Source organism: Cyprinodon tularosa, unplaced genomic scaffold, assembly GCF_016077235.1.
Source record: "Cyprinodon tularosa strain WSP-4 unplaced genomic scaffold, ASM1607723v1 ctg38, whole genome shotgun sequence".
Taxonomy (NCBI): Eukaryota; Metazoa; Chordata; class Actinopteri; order Cyprinodontiformes; family Cyprinodontidae; genus Cyprinodon; species Cyprinodon tularosa.
The window spans coordinates 1,523,705-1,545,090 of NW_024039096.1; the positions used below are offsets into that span (position 1 = coordinate 1,523,705).

Genomic DNA, 21,386 nt, shown 5'->3' on the forward strand with positions numbered 1-21,386 from the left:
TATGGATTAATTACATTAACACTGACATCCCTGAAAGTAGTTAACTTCGATATAAGATTAGATGAGCTTTATTGATCTCACAGCGGAGAAATTCACTTCAATTCAAGTAATAAATAAATACATACATCAATAAATAAATTCAATGTATACATCATGCTTTAAGCACATTGTTATATTGTAGTCTGTTTGATAAATTTATTAAATTAAGGTGATGGTCCAGATCATAATTTAAAGGAATAGTACACCCAAAACATGATTAGCCTTCATTTTCTACTCACCCCCATGCTGAACAACACTCTGGAGTACTTTTTTGATATCTCAAATGCATCTGGAGATCTGGGAGGCTTCTTGCTGTCTGCTGACATTCAAATAATGGAGGTCTATGGAGCCCGAGGCAGAAAGGTCCATAAAAGTCCAAAAAAAACGTGTCAATATTCCTCCATACTGCTCGTCCAATGTATTCCAAGTGTCCTGAGTGGGTAGCGTCCATAATTTACTCGAAACGAAGTCATTTAGAATGTTTTTAGAGCATAAACAGTAGTGTATAGGATTTCCTGAAAGCGCGTTCACGACGCTACGGAAACCGCGGCAGACCAACCCAGACGAAACTGCGAATTCAGCTCGGCAAAGAACTCATGCTCTTCCTCAACACTGAAGTCCTCAGACATTTTTCTTTCGTTGTTTCTTTCTTTGCACAGGTAAACAGCACATTTCTTCTTCTACGCTTGCATTATTGGCAGAGCAGACGCTGAATGCGCACTTTCATCTGGTTTGGTCTGCCGGCTTCCGTAGTGTCATGAACGCGCAGGTGCGCGCTTTCAGGAAATACTATACACTACTGTTTATGCTCTAAAAACATTCTAAATGACTTCGTTTCGAGTAAATTCTGGATGCTACCCACTCAGGACACTTGGAATACATTGGACGAGCAGTATGGAGGAATATTGACACGTTTTTTGTGGACTTTTATGGACCTTTCTGCATCGGGCACCATAGACCTCCATTATTTGAATGTCAGCAGACAGCAAGAAGCCTCCCAGATCTCCAGATGCATTTGAGATATCAAAAAAGTACTCCAGAGTGTTGTTCAGCATGGGGGTGAGTAGAAAATGAAGGCTAATCATGTTTTGGGTGTACTATTCCTTTAAGATTTTCTAACATTCTGCGATAGCAGTTCCCCATTTAACCAGAGGGTGGCAGCAGTGACTACTGATAGCCTCCGCATTGAACTCAAAAGTCTGGAGGTATTTTACTGAAGACAAAAACACAAGAAAAGAGAATGCTGTTTGTTTTTTAGCCGGCTCAACTGAAAACTTATAGACGGAATTTAGGGATTTTTTTTTTTTACCAGAGGTGTTCCTAATGCGAAATAAACAATTCATTAAAATTTGGTTATGATCCAGATAATGTGCAAGTTTTACATATAGCTGTAACGATCATCAAATTGCCTCCAATTTTGGTCACTCCTTGGGCCGGAAAATCCAGGTCCCAACGTGCTCAAAATGCAATGTCCAGATTGGGAGATAAGTTTGGGAATGCTCCCATTTCTTATGCACACATTGAATACTGAAAGCAATCCAAACTCCTGGGTGGCAGTCTATGGAAGCAAGCAAAGGAAATGGTCATATTGGTCAATAGGTTGATATAATGAAGCTAATGAGTATATAAGGAAGAGCAGTAAAAGAACCATGTGACCTCCTCACACACTTCCCACACTGCCCTTACCTTGACACGTGTAGATTTCACCCGCAGCGCCACCAGTGTTAGAGCAAGAATATAGGTCAGAGACAATTCACATACAAACCAAATACCACCACCACACCCAACCAATGTATTGAAACTAAATAAAATAGACCCAAACTACAAATGGCTCCTATAATAGGTGTAAGTCACAATTTAGGGCAAAATTTGCTGTTTGGAGGAGGTCTGCCCTCTTTGCATTTTTTCTAGTTGAACACAGGGTAGGATCTAGGATTCTAGGAGGTCATATGAACAGTCTGCCATATAAAATGAACTACAGACATCTTGGTTTAATCAGTATAAAACCAACAGATTGCAAAAAAAACGTTATTCACTCTTGGATGAAACAAAAGGCAGGAGTGAAAGCTGTTTTAAATTTATGCTGGTATATAAAAAAAATACCCATCTTTAAATATAAACCAATATAGTCTAAATATGCAGTAAGAGCTAAAAAAAAAAATAATAGTAATAATTTCTGTAACAACACTAGTGAGCAATATCCTAATGTGATGGATAGAAAAAGAGGAATTGCATGACAGAAATATTCTAAGGTCTATGTGCCTTTTATCTCGGTCTTTATAAACAAATTAATATTAAGAATATTACATTAATTTTGGATATAATATAAAGATTTATTTAGTAAAAATGTAAACATTTAATGCCCACTATCCTGAGGTAGAAGAAATAAAATCCTTAAATTTAGACAAAATATGCTGCAGATGCTGGTTTTTTTTTTGCCACACAAAAGCTCTCTCACTATGATCAGATGGGTAACTGCGCTGAAGTTGGTGTCACAAAACAAATACTTACATTTCAAAACATACAAAATTAAAATCACTTATTTGTTTACGTGTTCCATGGTGGCTCTTTCTGCCTACTACTGGCCACAGCGACAGAAGTATTAGGCTATTATTTTTCTTCTTTCTGTAGTATGTCAGCTTTCTTCTGTGACAACTCAGTGTCATCGCTAGTTGGAAATATAATTTAATATTGTATTGCGGCTAATTTCTTATCTGATTTGATTAATTCAGACAATTTTGCGGTCAGACAGTTTGACATACAAAAATAAATGAATCAACCAGGAACCCACAACATCAATCAAACCAAACACAAATTTCCAAACTATCTAAATTCACCTATTCCTCAAGTAAAAATGATTCTCGACTTGATGAGAATCATTCAGGAAGAGAGTCGGGAACGTCCAAGTGAGGGGATGCCACTGTCACTGAATAAAAATAGAGTGGACTGGATTTGGACATAATTTCTTAAATAACCAGAGTTATCCATCACTGTCTCACTCAGGCAACCTGAACAGTGCAGTTTGCATCCCTCAGTCAGAACACTGCTAATTTTACCTCCTCTACCTTCACTTTAGGTGGGGTCAACAATAGAAGACTGTCATGGAACACTAGACAACAGGCACAAACCCAACAACTAGACAGTCTAATTATTGAGTTTGCAGTATTTTTTTTGTATTTGCAGTGCACTCACACTCCTTGGCTGCAGTACAAAACAAATCCACTTTAGCCTAATTGTAATGATTAGCAACCATAGCCCTGCCTTATGAGTTCTAGAAGGATGAGAGAAAAGAAAACGTTCATAATGTGCTAAAGCAAACATAATGCATATTAAATTCAACATTGAAAAGATGTTAAATTTGAATTAGGTATATATTAAAGAAAGTTTTCATTTTTTTGTAAGGAGATAAAATCCTTATTTTGTGTTACGATGTGCAAAATCTGAAGGAGAATGTCATACTTTGATAGAAGGATATGAAAGGGGACTTTATGAAAAGGACAATAAAAGTTAAATTTACCCTAACAGTTAATGACACATTTCCATACAGGCTTCTGACTGGACAGCGAAGGGAATTAAAGCAATTTCGGTTAACGAGTTTTCCATTTTTTTATCTACGACAACAGCAATCCCCAAAAATGATTATACAAGAAACTGAAAAAAAAAGAAAAAAGGGGGCACCCGGATTTGAACCGGGGACCTCTTGATCTGCAGTCAAATGCTCTACCACTGAGCTATACCCCCGTGGTGAGAAACCGTGAGACCTGTGTCTTTATAAATAGTATAGATTGAGTGTTTTTGCTTATTAGTTTTATTAGACGTGGTACTACGGCTCTCCGACTTTCATTTATTTCTTCTGTTTATAGGTCTTTACCTCATTTTATGGGCACCGTCGCCACGTCGGCGCGTCCACCATGTTACGAGTGGCTATGTAAAGTAGCTCAAGACAATGCTATTATTCACGTCCTGCTGATTTTGATTATCTTAAATGTAGACTAGTAATACCAAGTATGCTTTTATAGCAATAATAAAAAAATAAAGGAATAATATAGGAAAGCCGAAAAAGATGAGTACCGGTATCTTTATTCTTTTTTAGATTTGGTTACAATTACAGAACACTGTTTAGCTTCGTCTGTTTTCTTTAATTAGCCTGAACCGGGCATTCATCTGTTATCTTCCATTTCTTAAATTCACATCCTCCAACCAAATAGACACAACCAACGGCCACTCACAACATGACGCTAAAGTAACGTGTACGTTGAATAAAATAACTGTTTACGGGTGAGACTGTTATGCGTCGTCTTTTCCGGCCGAGGGCGCCATTTAAACATTATATCAACCAATAGAATACTACGATATTGCAACATTCAACCGCTTATTTTGTCCACCTGCCGTTATGCTATTTACAATGTTACGTTTTATATGTTTAATATGTCCGTATAGAGTCTGTATATATGAACAGCTTAATAATAATTGTAATTCATATTTATTATCATTGCAATATTAAAAAGTTCCTTTAAGGAAAGGCCGAACAGACTTGACTCCTCCTACCTTTATTACACTATATTAACAGAAATGCCTGCAGACAAAACGCAGGAGCAGTAAGGGATTTTTTTTATTTTAAATTTTTGCTTTCAATCAAAGATTTTTTTAAAGGTTTATTTTTTTGTGTAAAGATACGCTGATCTGACATGAATCCACCGTGTGGGAGATGTAATAAACAAGTTTATCCAACAGAAAAAATAAACTGCCTGGATAAGGTAAGATCATGAAAGTCAAACTTCATTTACTGATCTTTTGTAATGATCAAAGCAATTTTTGTGGGATGATTTTTGTTTATATTCTGTCCCTGTAGGGATCATTCTTCCATTTGCTGTTAGGTGAAGTTTTTGTTGTAAATATAAAAATGTACCTCAATACCCAGGGAAAATGTTCCCTGAGTCGCAAAAATGTGATCAAGTGCAACACTTAATGTGATAAATAATGGTAGATATGCAACAAATGAAAATATATTACAAAAAATAGCTGCAAAATCACTGAAGAGTAACTTCTGTTTCATGATAAAATACAACTCAATATTTATGAATAATGTACTCAGACAGAGGCAAATCTTAAATTATGGGAAACTTGTGCCATTTTAAAGGCACACACATCTAGATAGATAGATAGATAGATAGATAGATAGATAGATAGATAGATAGATAGATAGATAGATAGATAGATAGATAGATAGATAGATAGACAGACAGACAGACAGACAGACAGACAGACAGACAGACAGACAGACAGACAGACAGACAGACAGACAGACAGATAGATAGATAGATAGATAGATAGATAGATAGATAGATAGATAGATCTCTATCTATATATATATATAGATAGATATAACTATCTGTCTATAAATAGATATATCTATCTCTATCTATCTCTCTGTATATATATATATATATATATATATATATATATATATATATATATATATATATATATATATATATATATATATATATATATATATATATATGTATATATATATATATTAAATTTTATTTTATTTTTTTTTTTTGCATTACAAAAATGTGCAGATTAAACACTTTTTAAACCTAATACATTTTAAACCAATACTAACACTATTGTTATTTTATATATGTAGAAAAAGGCAAAGCTTTGACAGGGATAATGCTACAAGTTACCTCAATATGGTACAGCAGGTTCAGCAGATAGAAAATTTAATTTAAGAAATGAAGCTTGTGTAAAAAAAAAAAAAATGGCTTTAGCACAAAGTGCATGTTTGCATTTTTACTTTATTTTTTCAGAGCAAAGCATCAGTTCTTCCGCCATTAAATCGTATAAAGTTTTTTAAAAGCCCGTAAAAAGCACTAAAGTAAAATTAATTCTATAGCAGTTAAAAACAGATGATAATATAAAAAAAACAAGATTATAGCAACAGGTTTGGTTATTGAAATGAAATGAAAGCTACTATAAGTCAATGTTTTTAAATTAAGTCTAATAATGAATGTGTTGTTTTTCAAGAGTTGTGCAAAACTTTTTCTTTGATCTGTTTACATGTTTTTTTGTTTGTTTGTTTTTTTAGTATTGGCACAAAGGTTGTTTCAGCTGCGAGGTATGCAAGATGGCTCTGAGTATGAACAACTACAAAGGCTTTGAGAAGAAACCCTACTGCAGTATGTGAGTGAATCCGTGAACACTGAAACCCAAAGATCTACAGTACAATTTAGTCAAGTTATTTAAATAATTCTGCAATAATTAGAAAATGGAACATCGCAGAGTTAAAACCTTGAGATAATATGTTCCATATAAGATTATAGTGGTGTTAGGGTTACAGAGGGGAAAAAAAGCTGTTTGAACACAAACAAGGTTATTTACAAAGAGCTGCTGAAAATATATCATCTAGACAACATTAACCGAGGGTTGATGCGTCTTTTAGACCGTGTCTTGGTATTTTAATGGATTAGTCTGTTTGCTTACATGCTAAGCTAAACTGAACTTTGGTGCACACACTTTCCATGAGGACCTTATAGCTCATAGACCCTATAGGAAGTCTCAACATGAAAGTGGTTGTTTGCTGATGCTGAAAATCACTCACACTTAATGGCTCTTGGTTCTTGTTATTTTTATTGGATGTTTATGATTTTTCATCCTGTATTCAGAACCAAAGTATTTCCAGGAAGAACAAAATTAGGCTGCAGGGAGGATAACCAGGACTGACCTTCCTTCTATCCATGACTTGTATGGACTGAAGGTCAGGAAAATGGGAGCTAAAATCTCTGCAAACCTCACATATCCTTGGCATAAGATGTTAAGACTTTTGCCTTTAGATCGTAGCTACAGAGCTCTATTTATATATATAAAAAAAAAGCCTCCAAAAGGATAGTTTCTGTCCTTTCTGTATATCAGCGTGTCTCTCTGAAAAACACTTAACAGAATAGTGTATATATACACTAATATAACCACAGATTTCTTTTTGTACAAATAGGTAAATATTTAGCTTATTCTTTCTTCATTAAAAGCAAAATGAAACCCAAATAAAATTCCTTGTTTCTAAAATAAATAAAATAAATAAAGCAGATCTTGGTTTATTTAGATCCAGAGATGCTTTTTATTTATTCTCTGTGTTTATTTATTTTTTTAAATCTTTTTTAGGCATTACCCCAAAACCTCCTTCACCATTGTGACCGACACCCCTGAGAACCTGCGTCTGAAACAGCAGACTCTGCTTAATAGTCAGGTGAGATCAGGCCTCATATTCTGCTTTATCACAGAGATGGCAGAAAGCCGATCGCCTGACAGATGAAGCAGTTGAACAGTTTAGCTCTGCGTTCTCTGTTAATTAATTTAAAAAGTCAAAATAGGAGCTGCAACCTGTTTTTTACTGGGAATAAATCCCAGAGATTCAGTAATTTATAGAGATAATTTTTGTGTCCTAACTGCTTTTAACGTCAAACGGGTTTCCTTACAAACTCTGCTTTTAGTTGATTAACTGCTCTTTATATGTTGGCAGCTCAAACCAGCTGTATTTTCTTTGTTTCAAGCTTTGAATTTATGCAGAGCCTGCCAGTTAATTAATGTGAGCCCAACGATAAGCCTTCTTAGTGACATGAATTCAAAAAAGATGCTCAAATACACAATGTTTATGGAGTGAATTTTGTTCCATTATTGTTGCAAGCAAACAAGAGGTTTTAAAAAAAATTGAATAAATGGAAATCTGATATAAAAGGAAATCTGAAATAAATGCAATACAGCAATAAATCTTTAAAAAGATTTATAACAACAACCAAAAAAAGTGCATGGGAGTAAATTTCACTTCTTCAGATCAAGATTTATGAATCTCTGTTTTTCAAATCGCATTTAAAGTTGTAGGGAAGCAGCCGTTCCATCCGTTGCATTTCCGAATTCTCCCGAGTGGTGCACGACTTTACACGAGTGAATAAAGTGAATGTGATTGGTCGATTATCAAGGGGGCGCGACTGTTGTGATGGAAGGTTCGCAAACATGTTTGTTTGTTGGTTTGTTGGAAGCATCTTGCTAAATAGGTAGCAACTTAGTGCTAGTAGGGTCCCAATGGAATTTTCAATTGGGACCAAGTAGCACTAAATTGGTGACTTAGAAACGACACTGTCAAGGAACGCTATGGACAGCGGAAACATGCAAGAGGAGGAGAGTTTAGGGTCGGAGGTCGTGGATGAGTCTCCTCCGTCATCCATTTTTTATTTAGAGGAGGAAAGCGGGGAGGAAGATGTTGTGGAAGAGGACGCCAGGGCGGCAGAAGCTTGGTTTGGTGTAGAAGGCTTCCAGCCGTACATGTTTGAGCCCTTGCCTCGCAACGCTGAAAGTTCTGTTAGTTCTACGCCTGCTGAAGACAAAGACTCAATGGGAAAGGAAATTATTCTGATTTCTTATTTCAACCATTGCGTATATTAGCTGCTACATATGATTCAAGATGCTATGACCAAAAAAATTTGATTGACAGATGACCGTTGATATATGATTGGCCCAATTTAGGTGTTCAGGCTGACGTGTAATTAACTGGCCTGCATAAGATAACGAAGAAAAAAAAACACAGATTTTAGGACAGGGTTTTTTTTAAATAGAACATTTCTAAATTTTTGGACAATTTGATATTTAAATATAATTTCCGTACGACTTTAATTAAAGATCACATTCTTTTCACTTCAAGGCAAATACAAATGGTGTTGCTAGTTTCCATGCAGACCAATAGAAATGCATCTTTGCTCCTCATTCCAGATGAAAGTCCGTCCCCAGAGGTGAAGAGAATATGATCTGTTAAAAAGAACAATCAAAAGATAAAGAAATTAGAAACAAAAAAAATCTTGTTGGGTGGGCCAACCTCATAATTCACCCTTTTGATAAAGAGCTGGAATTAACTGTGTAAAGATATGTGACCCGATACCTTAATTGATATACTGAAAAGGTGCTGCATGTCAGAATGAATGAATACAGTTGCAGCTGGATGTGCTTTGACACAGCTGTCTAGATTTGTTTAATTCCCTGCATATTCTAACTTGTGTTGCTTCTTATTTCGGACTCTTGAGAACAGCATGTTTCTAAGCGCTGCTGTCAGGAGCAATGATCATGATTTTACGTCTGACTGGCAATTATGGAATTTGCTCATTTAATTCAGTTTCTAATGCCGGACAAAATTACAAATCCCTAAAACTGATAATCAGTAACGCTAAAAAAAAAAAAAAAACTATCTGACAAAGATCACAAAAGCTTTCAGTAGTGGAAAGGTGATCTGAGGACACTGTAGATAACTGGGTTGGCAGTACAGAAACACAGATGGCTCCTTCTCCTCAGTAGCTTATGGAACTCGTTTGGACCAAAACACAAACAGCTGTAGTATTTCTTCTGGCAGCTGTATTATTGGGCTCTGAAGTTCAGCACATTGATAGTGAGTATGAGTTACTGTTCAAGTTGGTTCTGTAGGGTTTAAAATGATAGGGAAGTGGGAAAATTGACCAACTAAGGGAGTTAAAGAGGAAACTTGTAGAGTAGGGCAGCTCCGTGTCTCCAGAGGAGTAAAACATTGGAACGGAAGAGGCAGCAGATGTAAATGGTGACCTTAAGTCATAACATGAGGTTGGGAGTAATGCAGTACATCTCCAGAACATTAGCAGGAGGTCCTTCCACGTCTGAAGCTCTATATTTGCACACAAAGGGCATTTGTGGTGATACAGAAACAGCAGGTATCAGGATATGCCTTCTTGAGAAGGAGTCTCTAAAAAAAAAAAACTGAAAATAGGCACCCGAGAGACACATGGTGAATCCTTTTTATCTTAGTTATATTACAACTACAAGCCTCAGTTTATTTTATAGACATAACATGAAGCAGTGTGTAACCGTAATGTGGAATTACTTTTTCTATCTGTCAACCAAATAGAGGGGTAAATGATCAGGGTGGTTACCCTGTCCTGCTATGGACAAACCTGCAGCCATGTTCCAAGTCCTTCTCAGCCTCTTACAGGTTCTCCTCCAGTATTTTCCTGCAATTACCTCCATCCAAGATAAAACGATTGTCTGTAAAGGTAGACAAAATCTCATAAATTAAAGTATTAAATAAACACAACACTGTAATTATTTAGTGTTTCAGGCTTAAATGAATCAGTATTATTTGACAAGCCCCTCTGATGTTTCCTAAGGATTAGTTTTGTGGAACAAAATGGTCCAAAAACTCACAAAACCTTCTTTACAAGATGAATCACTAGAAAAGCTGTAATTTGGATTTAAAAAAAGGATTTCTGACAGACAAGTGAAGCAATTCTTCTGATTCTACCCAGACCCAGAGCTGCTTCCCCCATTTCTCTCATCTGATCCAAGAGCTTCATGTCTTTGTTTATAACCATAAAAGTCCCTGCAATTGAACTCGCTCGCTGGGGCGTATTCCTCATAGCAAGAACGTTACTCACTTGTGTTTGTGCCTTTGGAGATATGTGTGTGTGCAGAGTGCAGGGATCTCTGATTTTTCATTTTTATAAACATTTTAATTTTGTTTAACCCTGTAAATGTTCCCTGTGATGATGTTCCCCTTATGCTCCCAGGGAACAGTGACAATTTTATCTGCATTTATCATCTAGTGTGAAATATTTGATCCAAATATGCCCTAGCTGATATTAACGCATCAACTTTAAACACTAAAGGTTAACTGCAGCTAGTATTCTAAATGTTGTAAATGATCATTTTATAGTTTATCTTCAAAGACTTTTTTACTTTTTCAGAAATATGAATAAAAGCCAAAAAGAAAAGTAAGCCGATTAAATGCATCTGAGAACACAGCCAATATATATACATATTTAGTTAAGGGCTGAAACAATTAATCAGATTAATCGATTATTTAAATAATTGTCAACTAATTTAATAATCGATTAATCATTAACTGGAGTATAGATACATTTAAGATTAAAAAAGAAAGTTTTCATCTGTCAATATGCTCTATCCAAAGCTCCTCAAGTGGAAAAGTTTTAGTTCTACCAAATTAAATTTCGTCTTTAAGGAGCCCTTTGGAATCCGATTGTTTATCGATAAATCAATGTAAAATTGGACAACCCTTTGGCCTAATTGTCGATCCCTACAGCTGGCCCTGCTCTGAGCTCAAAGTGACTTTAACAGGTTAGACTCTATGTAGGCTAAATGGGTTTCTGTTGTTTTTCAGCAGACTCTCAGGTTCGTAGCTGTGCTATACTTTACATGGAATAGAGCAAAAACGAAAAACATTGTGTGGTTAAAAGACCAATTTTTTAATTTACATTTTTTTCAAATATTACATTTGTTTCCAATAGAATTGTAATTTACCTTGATTGATATTTTTGTGCTTAAAATGGGTTCAAGATATTTTAAAGTATTAATATAGTGAATAATTCTAAAACAAATTCCCAAAATGAAAAGAAAAATCCCCTGTTTTTCCTCTTTTTCACTCACTAAGGGAAAAAGCTTAAAATAATGACTGCATGTAAATATTTCAAGAAGGAAAAAAGAAAAAAAAAAGATTACTTTTGACAAATGAAATACTTTCTCATTGTTTGCACCTCTTTTGGAGCTTTCAGCCTCTTGATTGCTCCTGGTTCTCCAATTATTTCTTAATTGAGATTTTGCTTTAAATTTCCCTCAGCAAGTTCAGATGATTAAAAATAAATAAATAAATAAAACAGACTTAGATCTGGCACAACAACAAATTTAACTGAAGCAAAAATGGGGCTCAATATTGACTTCTTCATATTTGTTCAGTTTTTATGTGTCATTGTCACAAAAATATAAAAACTTATCAGTCCTAAAATTGTTCCACTCTATGAAGGATTTTAGAAGTTGCACATATGATAAGTCTGTCACGGTTTTACCACGGGAAAAAAATAATAAACACTGTTTTTTATGTTAAGTCAGGAGTCTAAATCTCATTTTTATATTGGGTCGCTTCAGCATTAATAAATCTTTAAAAAGGCAGCTTGCAGCTGTATAAAATATACATTTTATATAATTTAATTTACATAGAGCACACTGCTCTGGTATTATAACTTTAATCCCCTTTATTTAACAGTTTTATCCACTTTAAAAATTGCCATGCCTGTATTTTAATGACATATGCTTGTTTTGACTCTGGAGGGACTGATAAACTGCCTTGGTGGGCTGGATCCAGCCCACAGACCTGGAATTTGACACTTATGTTGTAGATGTTCACAGAAAAGGAAGTTTCACAAAATGGAAAACTATGATTTTTTATATTTGTAGGGGAAATACTGTAATATATCAGAGTGCTAACCTACAGTTAATCAAACAGTAGTGAGGATACTAAAGAGATGTAAAAGACGGCAACTAATAAAGCAGCCCTTCATCTAAAAGAAGATTGGTTTTTGCAGGCCCTTTACAAGGAGGAGTTTGAGAAGAACAAGGGGAAAGGCTTCAGCGTGGTGGTCGACACACCGGAGATGCAGAGGCTGAAGAAGACGCAGGACCAGATTAGTAATGTGAGTGCAGCTTCCCTTTTACCAGCACAAAAAAACAAACAAACCAAACCTCGTCTTTGACTCTGCAGATATTAAAGATAAAGGTTAGGTTTAAAAAGATCATGAGGCAATAGGCCTAGCTACCAGCGGTTGTAGAGCATGATCATAAATCAGTGACATAAAAAGTAGTAGTAGTTTTTTTTCTATAATTAGGAAAAGTTTGGAATTGAAGTTTGATTTTCACACTAAGGGCCGGATTTATCAAGATCCAATTTTGCGTGTAATTTGCGCTCGCAAACTGGAATTTTGCGCTAGGGGCTGAACCATGGTTTGCGGGTGATTTAACAAGAGCGATTGCGTAACTGGTGGCAGGTGCAAAACTGTTGGAGACGCCCTATTTAAATGATGGTTTTGCGCGTTTTGTGGTTTGCGGCAAAGTAGTTTGTAGTTTGTGCAAACTAGTGCATTAAGAAATGTTAATCTTACAGTGACACCCCCAACCCCTCCAAAAGAAAAAAAATTATATATATATATATATATATATATATATATATATATATATATATATATATATATATATATATATATATATATATATATATATATACATACACACACACTTTGGTAACCTTTATTTCCTAAGATGTTATGTGGCTGAATTTCTACTTCACTGCAGTAAAAAAAAAACAAAAAAAAAACAGGTGTTTTATATTGGCCTGTAGAAAAATGCACATACCAAATGGCTCACAATGGGACTGTGGATGAGATTACTACGCATCCCCGCAGCATTGGCATGTTGCTCTACAGGCGAAGAGGTCTGGTTTCTCCGTTAGGGCGTCAGGGCGACATGGCATTTAGAACGTCGGACAGCACTTCTGAAAAACGAGATTGGGAGATCCCAGATGCAAAAAAGTGCAATGTTGCAAGGAGTTTTGTGATATCTGGTATTGCGTGGGTCCTCCTTGTGGCTGGCTCCAAATCCATTCGGAGTTCCCCCAACAGCTCCAAAATGGCAATGCTGGATAAACGAAATGTTTTGATGATCGTTTCCTCTTTCATTCCAAAAATATTCACACGGAGTGCAAAAATGCGTTCTCTGCGTCTCCTTGCTTCATTTCGATGTCTCCTTCTTGCGACAATAACCGCTGCCATGTGTGCGCAATTACGCATACAGGCCATTTGCACCTTCTTTTGAAACGTGTTAAATATAGTCAGATACCGTTAGCAAAATTGTTTTTAGGTTTGATAAATCACTTTGCGAGTGCTAAATTAATATATTTACATGTTCTCCTCCCACAAGACGCACTTTTGCGTGTAAACGCCCCATATTGCATATTCATTGCAGAAAAAGTACTAAATGGATAAAAGGCGCTATTTAGCACGTTTTAAAGACCAAATCCTTTTAGCACGCTGGTGATAGATCAGTTTGTACATTTTTTAGCGTGCGCAGTGAAATAGCTCACGTTTTTATACACGCAAACCTTTGATAGATCCGGCCCTAAGTAGCTTTATTTCCACGTTTCTTCCAGTTCAGATCAGTTTTGTATTTAAAAAAAAGGCCAATTTACAAAACATGTTCTCAAAAAACTTTACAAACTTAATGAAATCATACAAACAGATTGCTTTGAAAGCTTTTTAAGGATCAACCACATCGATTGCATCTAATCATTGACAGAATTCACTCCTCAGGGAGCATGCAGAGATAGTATATAGTTGCTTGCACTGTGTTGAAGCACATTTTGAGAGAAAACACATTTAACAGGAAGAAACCTCCAGCAGAACTAGAACCTTCTGCCACGACCGACTGGAGGTTTGAGCAGACTGACCAGACACACAAAAGGAACAAAGAAGCACTTTCCATTTAAGAGAAAATTTATTCTTTTCACAGTTGTAGCTCCTGCCACTTCATTTAGGAGACAGGCACGGCTCAGTAGAGCTCCGAGTCAGTTTTCAAGTTTTGAGTATAAAGAGAGTAGAAAAAGAGAGAAAGTTATGAACTGAAAGACAGAACCAAGTGATTCATAGATAGAAATTGAGCATGACCTTGCCTCCCTCCAAGATGATGTCAAAGCTGAACACAACCCCAGGTCAGATAAAGCTACAATGAAAATAAAACATAAATGAGAGAGAGAGAGAATGTATCAGACTGTCCTCCTGCAGTCAAAGCCTATAGCAGCATAACTATAGCTCATCATAACCTAATGCCTTTTGGCTATAACCTTTATCAAAAGGGAAAGTTTTAAGCCTTAAAAGTAGACAGGTCGTCTGCCTTATGGATTACTGTACAACTGGTTGTTGGTTCCATGAGAGAGGAGCCTGATCATTAAAAGATCTGCCTCCCATTCTACTTGTAGATATTCTAGCCATGGGTAAACTTGCAGTTTGAGAGCAGAGTTTTCCATTAGGAACATAAGGAACACCAGATCTTTGATATCAGACAGCGCTGGGTTGTTTACAGCTTTTTACAGTGGGTACCGAAAGTATTCAGACCCCTTCAAATTATTCACTCTTTGTTTTATTATCATCAAATTTATTAAAAAAGAAAAAAAATGAAATATCACATTGTCATAAGTATTCAGACCCTTTGCTCAGTATTGAGTAGAAGCACCATTTAGAGCTAGTACAGCCATGAGTCTCCTTGGGCATGATGCAACAAGTTTTTCACACCTGGATTTAGGTATCCTCTACCATTCTTACCGCAGATCTCTCCAGTTCTGTCAGGTTGGATGGTGAGCGTAGGTGGACGGCCATTTTCAGGTCTCTCCGGAGATGCTCAATTGGGTTTAAGTCAGGGCTCTGGCTGGGCAAGTCTAGAATGGTCACAGAATTGTTCCCAAGCCATTCCTTTGTCATTTTAGCTGTGTGCTTAGGGTATTTATCTTGTTGGAAGATGAGCCTTCGGTCCAGTCTGAGCTCCTGGGCACTCTTGAAGAGGTTTTCTTCCAGGATATCTCTGTAGCTGTAAAACACCCCCATAGCATGATGCTGCCACCACCATGTTTCACTGTTGGGATTGTATTGGTCAGGGGATGAGCAGTGCCTGGTTTTCTCCACACATACCACTTAGAATTAACCTCAAAATGTTCAATCTTTGTCTCATCAGACCAGAGAGTTTTCTTTCTCATAGTCTGGGAGTCCTCCATGTGGTTTTTGGCAAACTCTATGCAGGCTTTCATATATCTTGCACTGGGGAGAGGCTTCCATCAGGCCACTCTGCCATAAAGCCCCAACTGGTGGAGGGCTGCAGTAATAGTTGACTTTGTGAAACTTTCTCCCATCTCCCTACTGCATCTCTGGAGCTCAGTCACAGTGATGTTTGACTGGACGGCAAGGTCCAGGAAGAGTTCTGTTCATTCCAAATGTCTTCCATTTAAGGTTTATGGAGGCCACTGTGCTCTTGGGAATCTGGAGTGCTGTAGAAATGATTTTGTAACCTTAGCCAAATCTGTGCCTTGCCACAATTCTGTCTCTGAGCTCCTTGGGCGGTTCCTTCAACCTCATGGTTCTCATTTGCTCTGACATGCACTTCTCCTTCTTCTTCTTCTCATGTTTTTTATTGGTGGATGGTAACCAACTTAAGGTGCATTATCTATCAATCAATAGCTATACCAACTCACATATAAATTAACATGTGTGAATATTCACATGCATATACATATTTATATTCTTTATTTAAATACGATTAAATAATCCAGTGTTTTTTAAAAAATCTAATTAACTGATTTCTAGCAGAATAGGATGTATTTCCTAGAAGGTTTGCTCTGACATGCACTGTGAGCTGTAAGGTCTTATATTGACAGGCGTGTGCCTTTCCTAATCAAGTCCAATCAGTTTAATTAAACACAGCTGGACTGCAGTTAAGCAGCAGAACCATCTCAAGGAGGATCAGAAGAAATGGACGGCATGTGAGTTAAATATGAGGGTCACAGCAAAGGGTCTGAATACTTATGACTATTTTATATTTTAGTTCTTATTTTTGTATAAATTTGCAAACATTTTTACAATTCTGTTTATTTCTGGCAATATGTGGGGGCTGAGTGTACATTAATGAGAAATAAAATTAACTTTTTTTGATTTGAGCAAATGGCTGCAGAGAAACAAAGAGTGAAAAATTTAAAGGGGTCTGAATATTTTCCATACCCACTGTATATAAGAAGGAGGATTTTAAATCCTTGTCTGGATTTATCATCGGGGAGTGCGGGCTTAGGGGTTAGAGCGTGCATTTGTGCTCTGAGAAGGTTGCAAGTACCTGGTTTGATCCCCACATCCTCCACTCTGGGTTCCTTAACAAAAACCTTAAGCCCACACTGCTCCCCGGGCTCCGCACGATGGCAGCCCACTGCTCCCCAAAGGGATGGGTCAAATGCAGAGAGTGAATTTCCCCATTGTGGGACTATCAAGTGATATACATTTGTGTCAGGAAGCCATTGAAGCCAAAACAGGAGAAATATTATCTTTTGAATTTCTATTAAAACTCTGGCTGCAGCATTTTGGATCAACTAAAGTTTAAACTACAGTTTGAGCAAATACAGCGATTTACAGCATCACCCCTGGACAAGATATTTCTATTTTTGGCAATGCTCCCTGACCTAATAGAAATATGTCTGCCCATTCATCCATGCAGTCTATGCTTTTTTGTGGGTTTGCATTTACAAAAATATCTGTGCTGACATTTATACTATAAAGTTCTTTTAAAAATCTGGAGCTGCAGAATTCTGCTTCGGGATAAGGGGAACTTTGAAACATATCTATGTAAAATCCAAGAACAGATTGCAGAGAATAAAGTCAGAGTGTATTCCTGCAGAAACACAGTGGAACATTTCTGACATTTCTCCTCGTCCGCCACGGAGCAGCTGCCCTATATGGTCAAAGTCTCTCAGCTGTGGACACAAACTCAACTGCTTCACACACACAGACACACACTTTGTTTTTCTCTCATGAGAGCACTAGTTGCTGAAAGGAATGGTAGGCACTGAGCTGCATGTCAAAAGGCCATAATCTTGTTTTCTTTCTCCATTTCCTTGTTTTTCCCACATATTGCTACTCTTTCCCCTGCAGAGTTTTAATGTTGTATCTGTTCCCTCTATGTTTCCACTAACATTTTCTGTGAGCTACAGTCGCTGCAGCTGATTTATAATGCAAATATTTTCATTCTTCTTGGCTTCTCCTAAAATGGTTAACAATTCACCTCAAAGCCAAACCTGTAGAGGGGGATACAGTTCGATGTAAGCAATAACTGCCCCCATGTGGATAAAATGTGTATTTGTTTGTGCAGATAAAGTATCATGAAGAGTTTGAGAAAAGCAAGATTCGAAGTGATGCTCCTCCTCCTGAAAACAGACAAGGTGGGTGATTTCTGTATTTATCATCATTGTATTAACATAAAAAAAGAATAATGAATTTAATGTTTGTGTTGATGCAGAACAAGAACTGCAAGCACTAAACCCTGACAGTTTCTGCCAGCCTGCTGGACAGATGCGCCCTGCTGCTGCATCTCCCCCTAGTGGAGGGGTAAGGCAATGTCAGGGACTGTTTAAAAATATGTTAAATAATTGGTGGTGAAATTGTATTGTAACATATATTTATAGCCTAATTTTTCATTCCTGTTTATTTGTTTGTGTACAATGTTTATCTTTGATCAAAAGGCTTAAACGTGTTGCGTGTATTTATATTAATTCACCTTTACACCCATGAGCAAATTCAGTGCAACTGACATGCCGTTTGGAGTTACCTAATTATGAGCAATGGTGGAAAGTAAAGTAAATTTACTTGATTACTGTACCTAAGTACCTTTTTGAGTATATTTACTTCACTTGAGTCCTATTTTGGGGGGGGGTATTAATAAATTTCACTCCACTACATTTCAAGTAAGCTGCTAGTTACTTGTTACTTTTGGCTCAGATTAGATTTGTAATCCGCTATTGCTGTTTTTCTTTCTTGAAATATAATTTCAACATGCAAGATAGCAGAAATTAGGACTGAATGTCTACATCGCTTTTTAGAGATTTAATGACATTCCACAAATGTGAAAAACTCATATCATTTATAGTTTACACATTTCATTATGGTGTTGGTTGTTGCCATGTAGCCAAGTTGTTCAATAGGATAACTTCTCAGAGCAGAGTTGTAGTTTATTTGTGGTAATAGATTCTATTCCATAGTGAAAGTGTCAGGAGAATTGAGAAACTTCTGTTTTCTTTTTGGTTTGTTTTGAATAAGATTAGTAATCAAAATAGCTGTCCTCATTTTTTGTGCAATTTTTATGCTGATGTTCTTTACAGGTTGTGTACAATTTGTAGCAGGTTGTTCTACGCATCAGTACATCAGGTTTTTTTCTGAAAGTTGCAAGGTTCTTTATAATTACTCTGAAAATTATACTAAAATGTACTGATATTAGATTTTATTTGTATTTTTGAATACTTATGTATTTTCAGAGGTGGGGGTTTTCAGAACTTTAACTATACTTTACTTGTTGAGTAAGATTTGACTATTAGTATCAATACTTTTACTCATTTACTACGGTTGAACACTTCGTCCACCACTGATTATGAGGTAAAGTCTGACCCCGAGTAGTTTAAGGCCTGAAGGACATCTTTATTGAAAACATGGTGAACAAACTGCATAACGCAAGGAATGCAGCAGGCAGGTCAGAGATAAAGATTTGGAGATGCTTAAAGCAGGGTTAGGTTATATAAACAAAGCCACAAGACCTCACTCTTGTAGGTTGATTCAAGATGTGCATGGATTGATTGCTTGTGCCATAGGTTGAAGGAGTGGAACTAAGACAAAGACAGACTTTTTTTTCTGTCAAAATGTAATATGAGAAAATAATGCTGACAAAAGATGAAATAGGAATCCTTTTAAAAAAAAGCCGTTTTGACTGTTGAATCATTCATAATCTGTCATCCTCCCTTACCTCCAGCACAGACCCAGAGCCAGTCACTACTTTCCCCAGCACTGGTGCTCCTAATGGTGCGCCCAGGCAAATTAAAGGAAGTCCTGCCAAATCTGACCATCATCTAGATGCAGTTCTAAGAACCGGTTGTGGTACTCTATAAACTGGTTCTGTCTCAGGAGAATCAATTGGACTCAGACATAGACGATGTTTCCACAGGAAAACAACAGTTAGTCACTTGATAAAGTCCTCGTCAGCCATATTAATTAAAAACTGGCAGAAGACAGAAGTTCGGGTTCCTCCTTTTTGATGAAGAGGTCTGCTGTGAATGCTGTGCCTTTTTAAATGCAGTGGTCAACTCCCCGTGGTGCAGGCAGGAATTACTGTAGAAACAGTGGTGGGTGTGAACGCACCATAAGAGCTCCTACAGCTGATGGCTGAAATCAGTCTATTTTGGGGAAGATTTGCCAATTAGCCCGCTTCTAATATGTCTCTGTTTTTAAAAGCAAAAAATGAATGTTATAAAGTGATTTTTTTAAATATATACATATACTGTGTATATATACACATATAAATGCAGTGTTGTATAGTAAAGTAAAAATACTTTACTACTGTACTTAAGTATATTTTGGAGTACTTTATACTTTCCAAGAGTATACATTTTTTGAGAACTTTCACTTTTACGTCATTACATTTACGAACTTAATTGCATACTTTTACTCCGATACATTTTCAATGTTCATCAACACCAATAGGGTACGCCTGTTTTGCAAAGCCAGTCTAAATTTATCCTACACTTGGTTGTGTATATTATAAGTGAATTTAACCTTCAAAGTTTACCAAAATGTAAAAAAATGTACAAGTAAAAGCCATTTCAGATACTTTAATAATTAATTTTACTCAAGTAACATTTCAGTCAGTGACTTGGACTTTTACCAAAGTCATATTTTGGAGAGGTACTTATACTTTTACTTGACTCCGAGATTTTAGTACTTTATACAACACTGTATAAATGTACACTTTTCTAGATCTGCCACTGGTTGAAGTAAACGGGAAAATTACATTTTTGGACCTAAGAAAGTAATTGTGGCAGAAAAAAAAAAAACCCATTTCAGAATTTATAATCTCCATTGAAAAATACTGGTGGCAGTATCATGCTGTGGGAATGCTTCTTCCCTTTCTGCTCTGAACAATCTGAGCAGAAACCTTTTTAGAAGGAAAAAAAAAAACGTTAAAAACGTGCATTGTCTACATCCATTTATGTCAGTTCAGCTAAAAACAAAAATTGGTCTTTCCACATTTACACAAAAGGTAAGACAATGTATATCACCTTTTATATGCATTATAATTCTAGATTTAGCCACTCCTCAAATATAAGCTAAGAATCAATCTGCTTATCTGAACGTCGATGTGGGTTTTAACATCTGAATGTTGCCTTTGTTGCAGAAGTTTTCCTCCCACAGGGAAATTAAATGCAAATTAATCCTCCTGACTCCATTTTAAAAGCTGCATCATCTCTTTTCTCATTCAGAAACGTTACCAGGCCTTGTACAGCTACATGGCAGCAGAGGCAGACGAAGTTTCTCTGCAGGAGGGCGACCTAATCTTAGACGTGGAGCCGATAGACGAAGGCTGGATGTTTGGATGCAACCAGCGCACTGGGAAGAAGGGACTACTGCCAGCTAACTATGTCCGACCTGTTTGAGAAAACTCTTATGCGTTTGTTTTTTTTCCAGATAATGTTACCTTTTTATTGTAGCTGCTTTGGGTTTCGGATTTCTTAGAGAAGCAGCTCTTTTCCCAAAGGTGGACAAGAAAATTATTTCATGCAATTTTAAATTTATCATGTAAATTTGTCTTCGGTTAACAGCAGCTGTAGCTCCACGGTGCATTTAGTTTAATATTTTCCTGGATTTTATGAAGAATTTGAATTAAACTTATACTTTGCTCAGCTGTTCTGTTCCTGTTTTACAAAA

The 21,386-nt window shown here is 36.5% G+C and overlaps 1 protein-coding gene and 1 non-coding gene across 2 annotated transcripts; one reads left to right on the plus strand and one right to left on the minus strand.

Annotated features, from left to right (window-relative positions):
• Positions 1-3,708: 3,708 nt before the first annotated feature.
• On the minus strand, positions 3,709-3,780 carry trnac-gca. The gene has a single exon. It is a non-coding gene; the product is annotated as a tRNA-Cys (tRNA).
• An 838-nt stretch (positions 3,781-4,618) lies between these two features.
• LOC119791074 (LIM and SH3 domain protein 1-like) lies at positions 4,619-21,363 on the plus strand. The gene is made up of 7 exons (XM_038296925.1): positions 4,619-4,796; positions 6,134-6,228; positions 7,204-7,288; positions 12,429-12,536; positions 17,791-17,860; positions 17,938-18,026; positions 20,942-21,363. Exons 1-7 carry the CDS (start codon positions 4,728-4,730, stop codon positions 21,113-21,115), a joined length of 690 nt encoding a protein of 229 aa, XP_038152853.1. The 5' UTR covers positions 4,619-4,727; the 3' UTR covers positions 21,116-21,363.
• Positions 21,364-21,386: the final 23 nt, after the last annotated feature.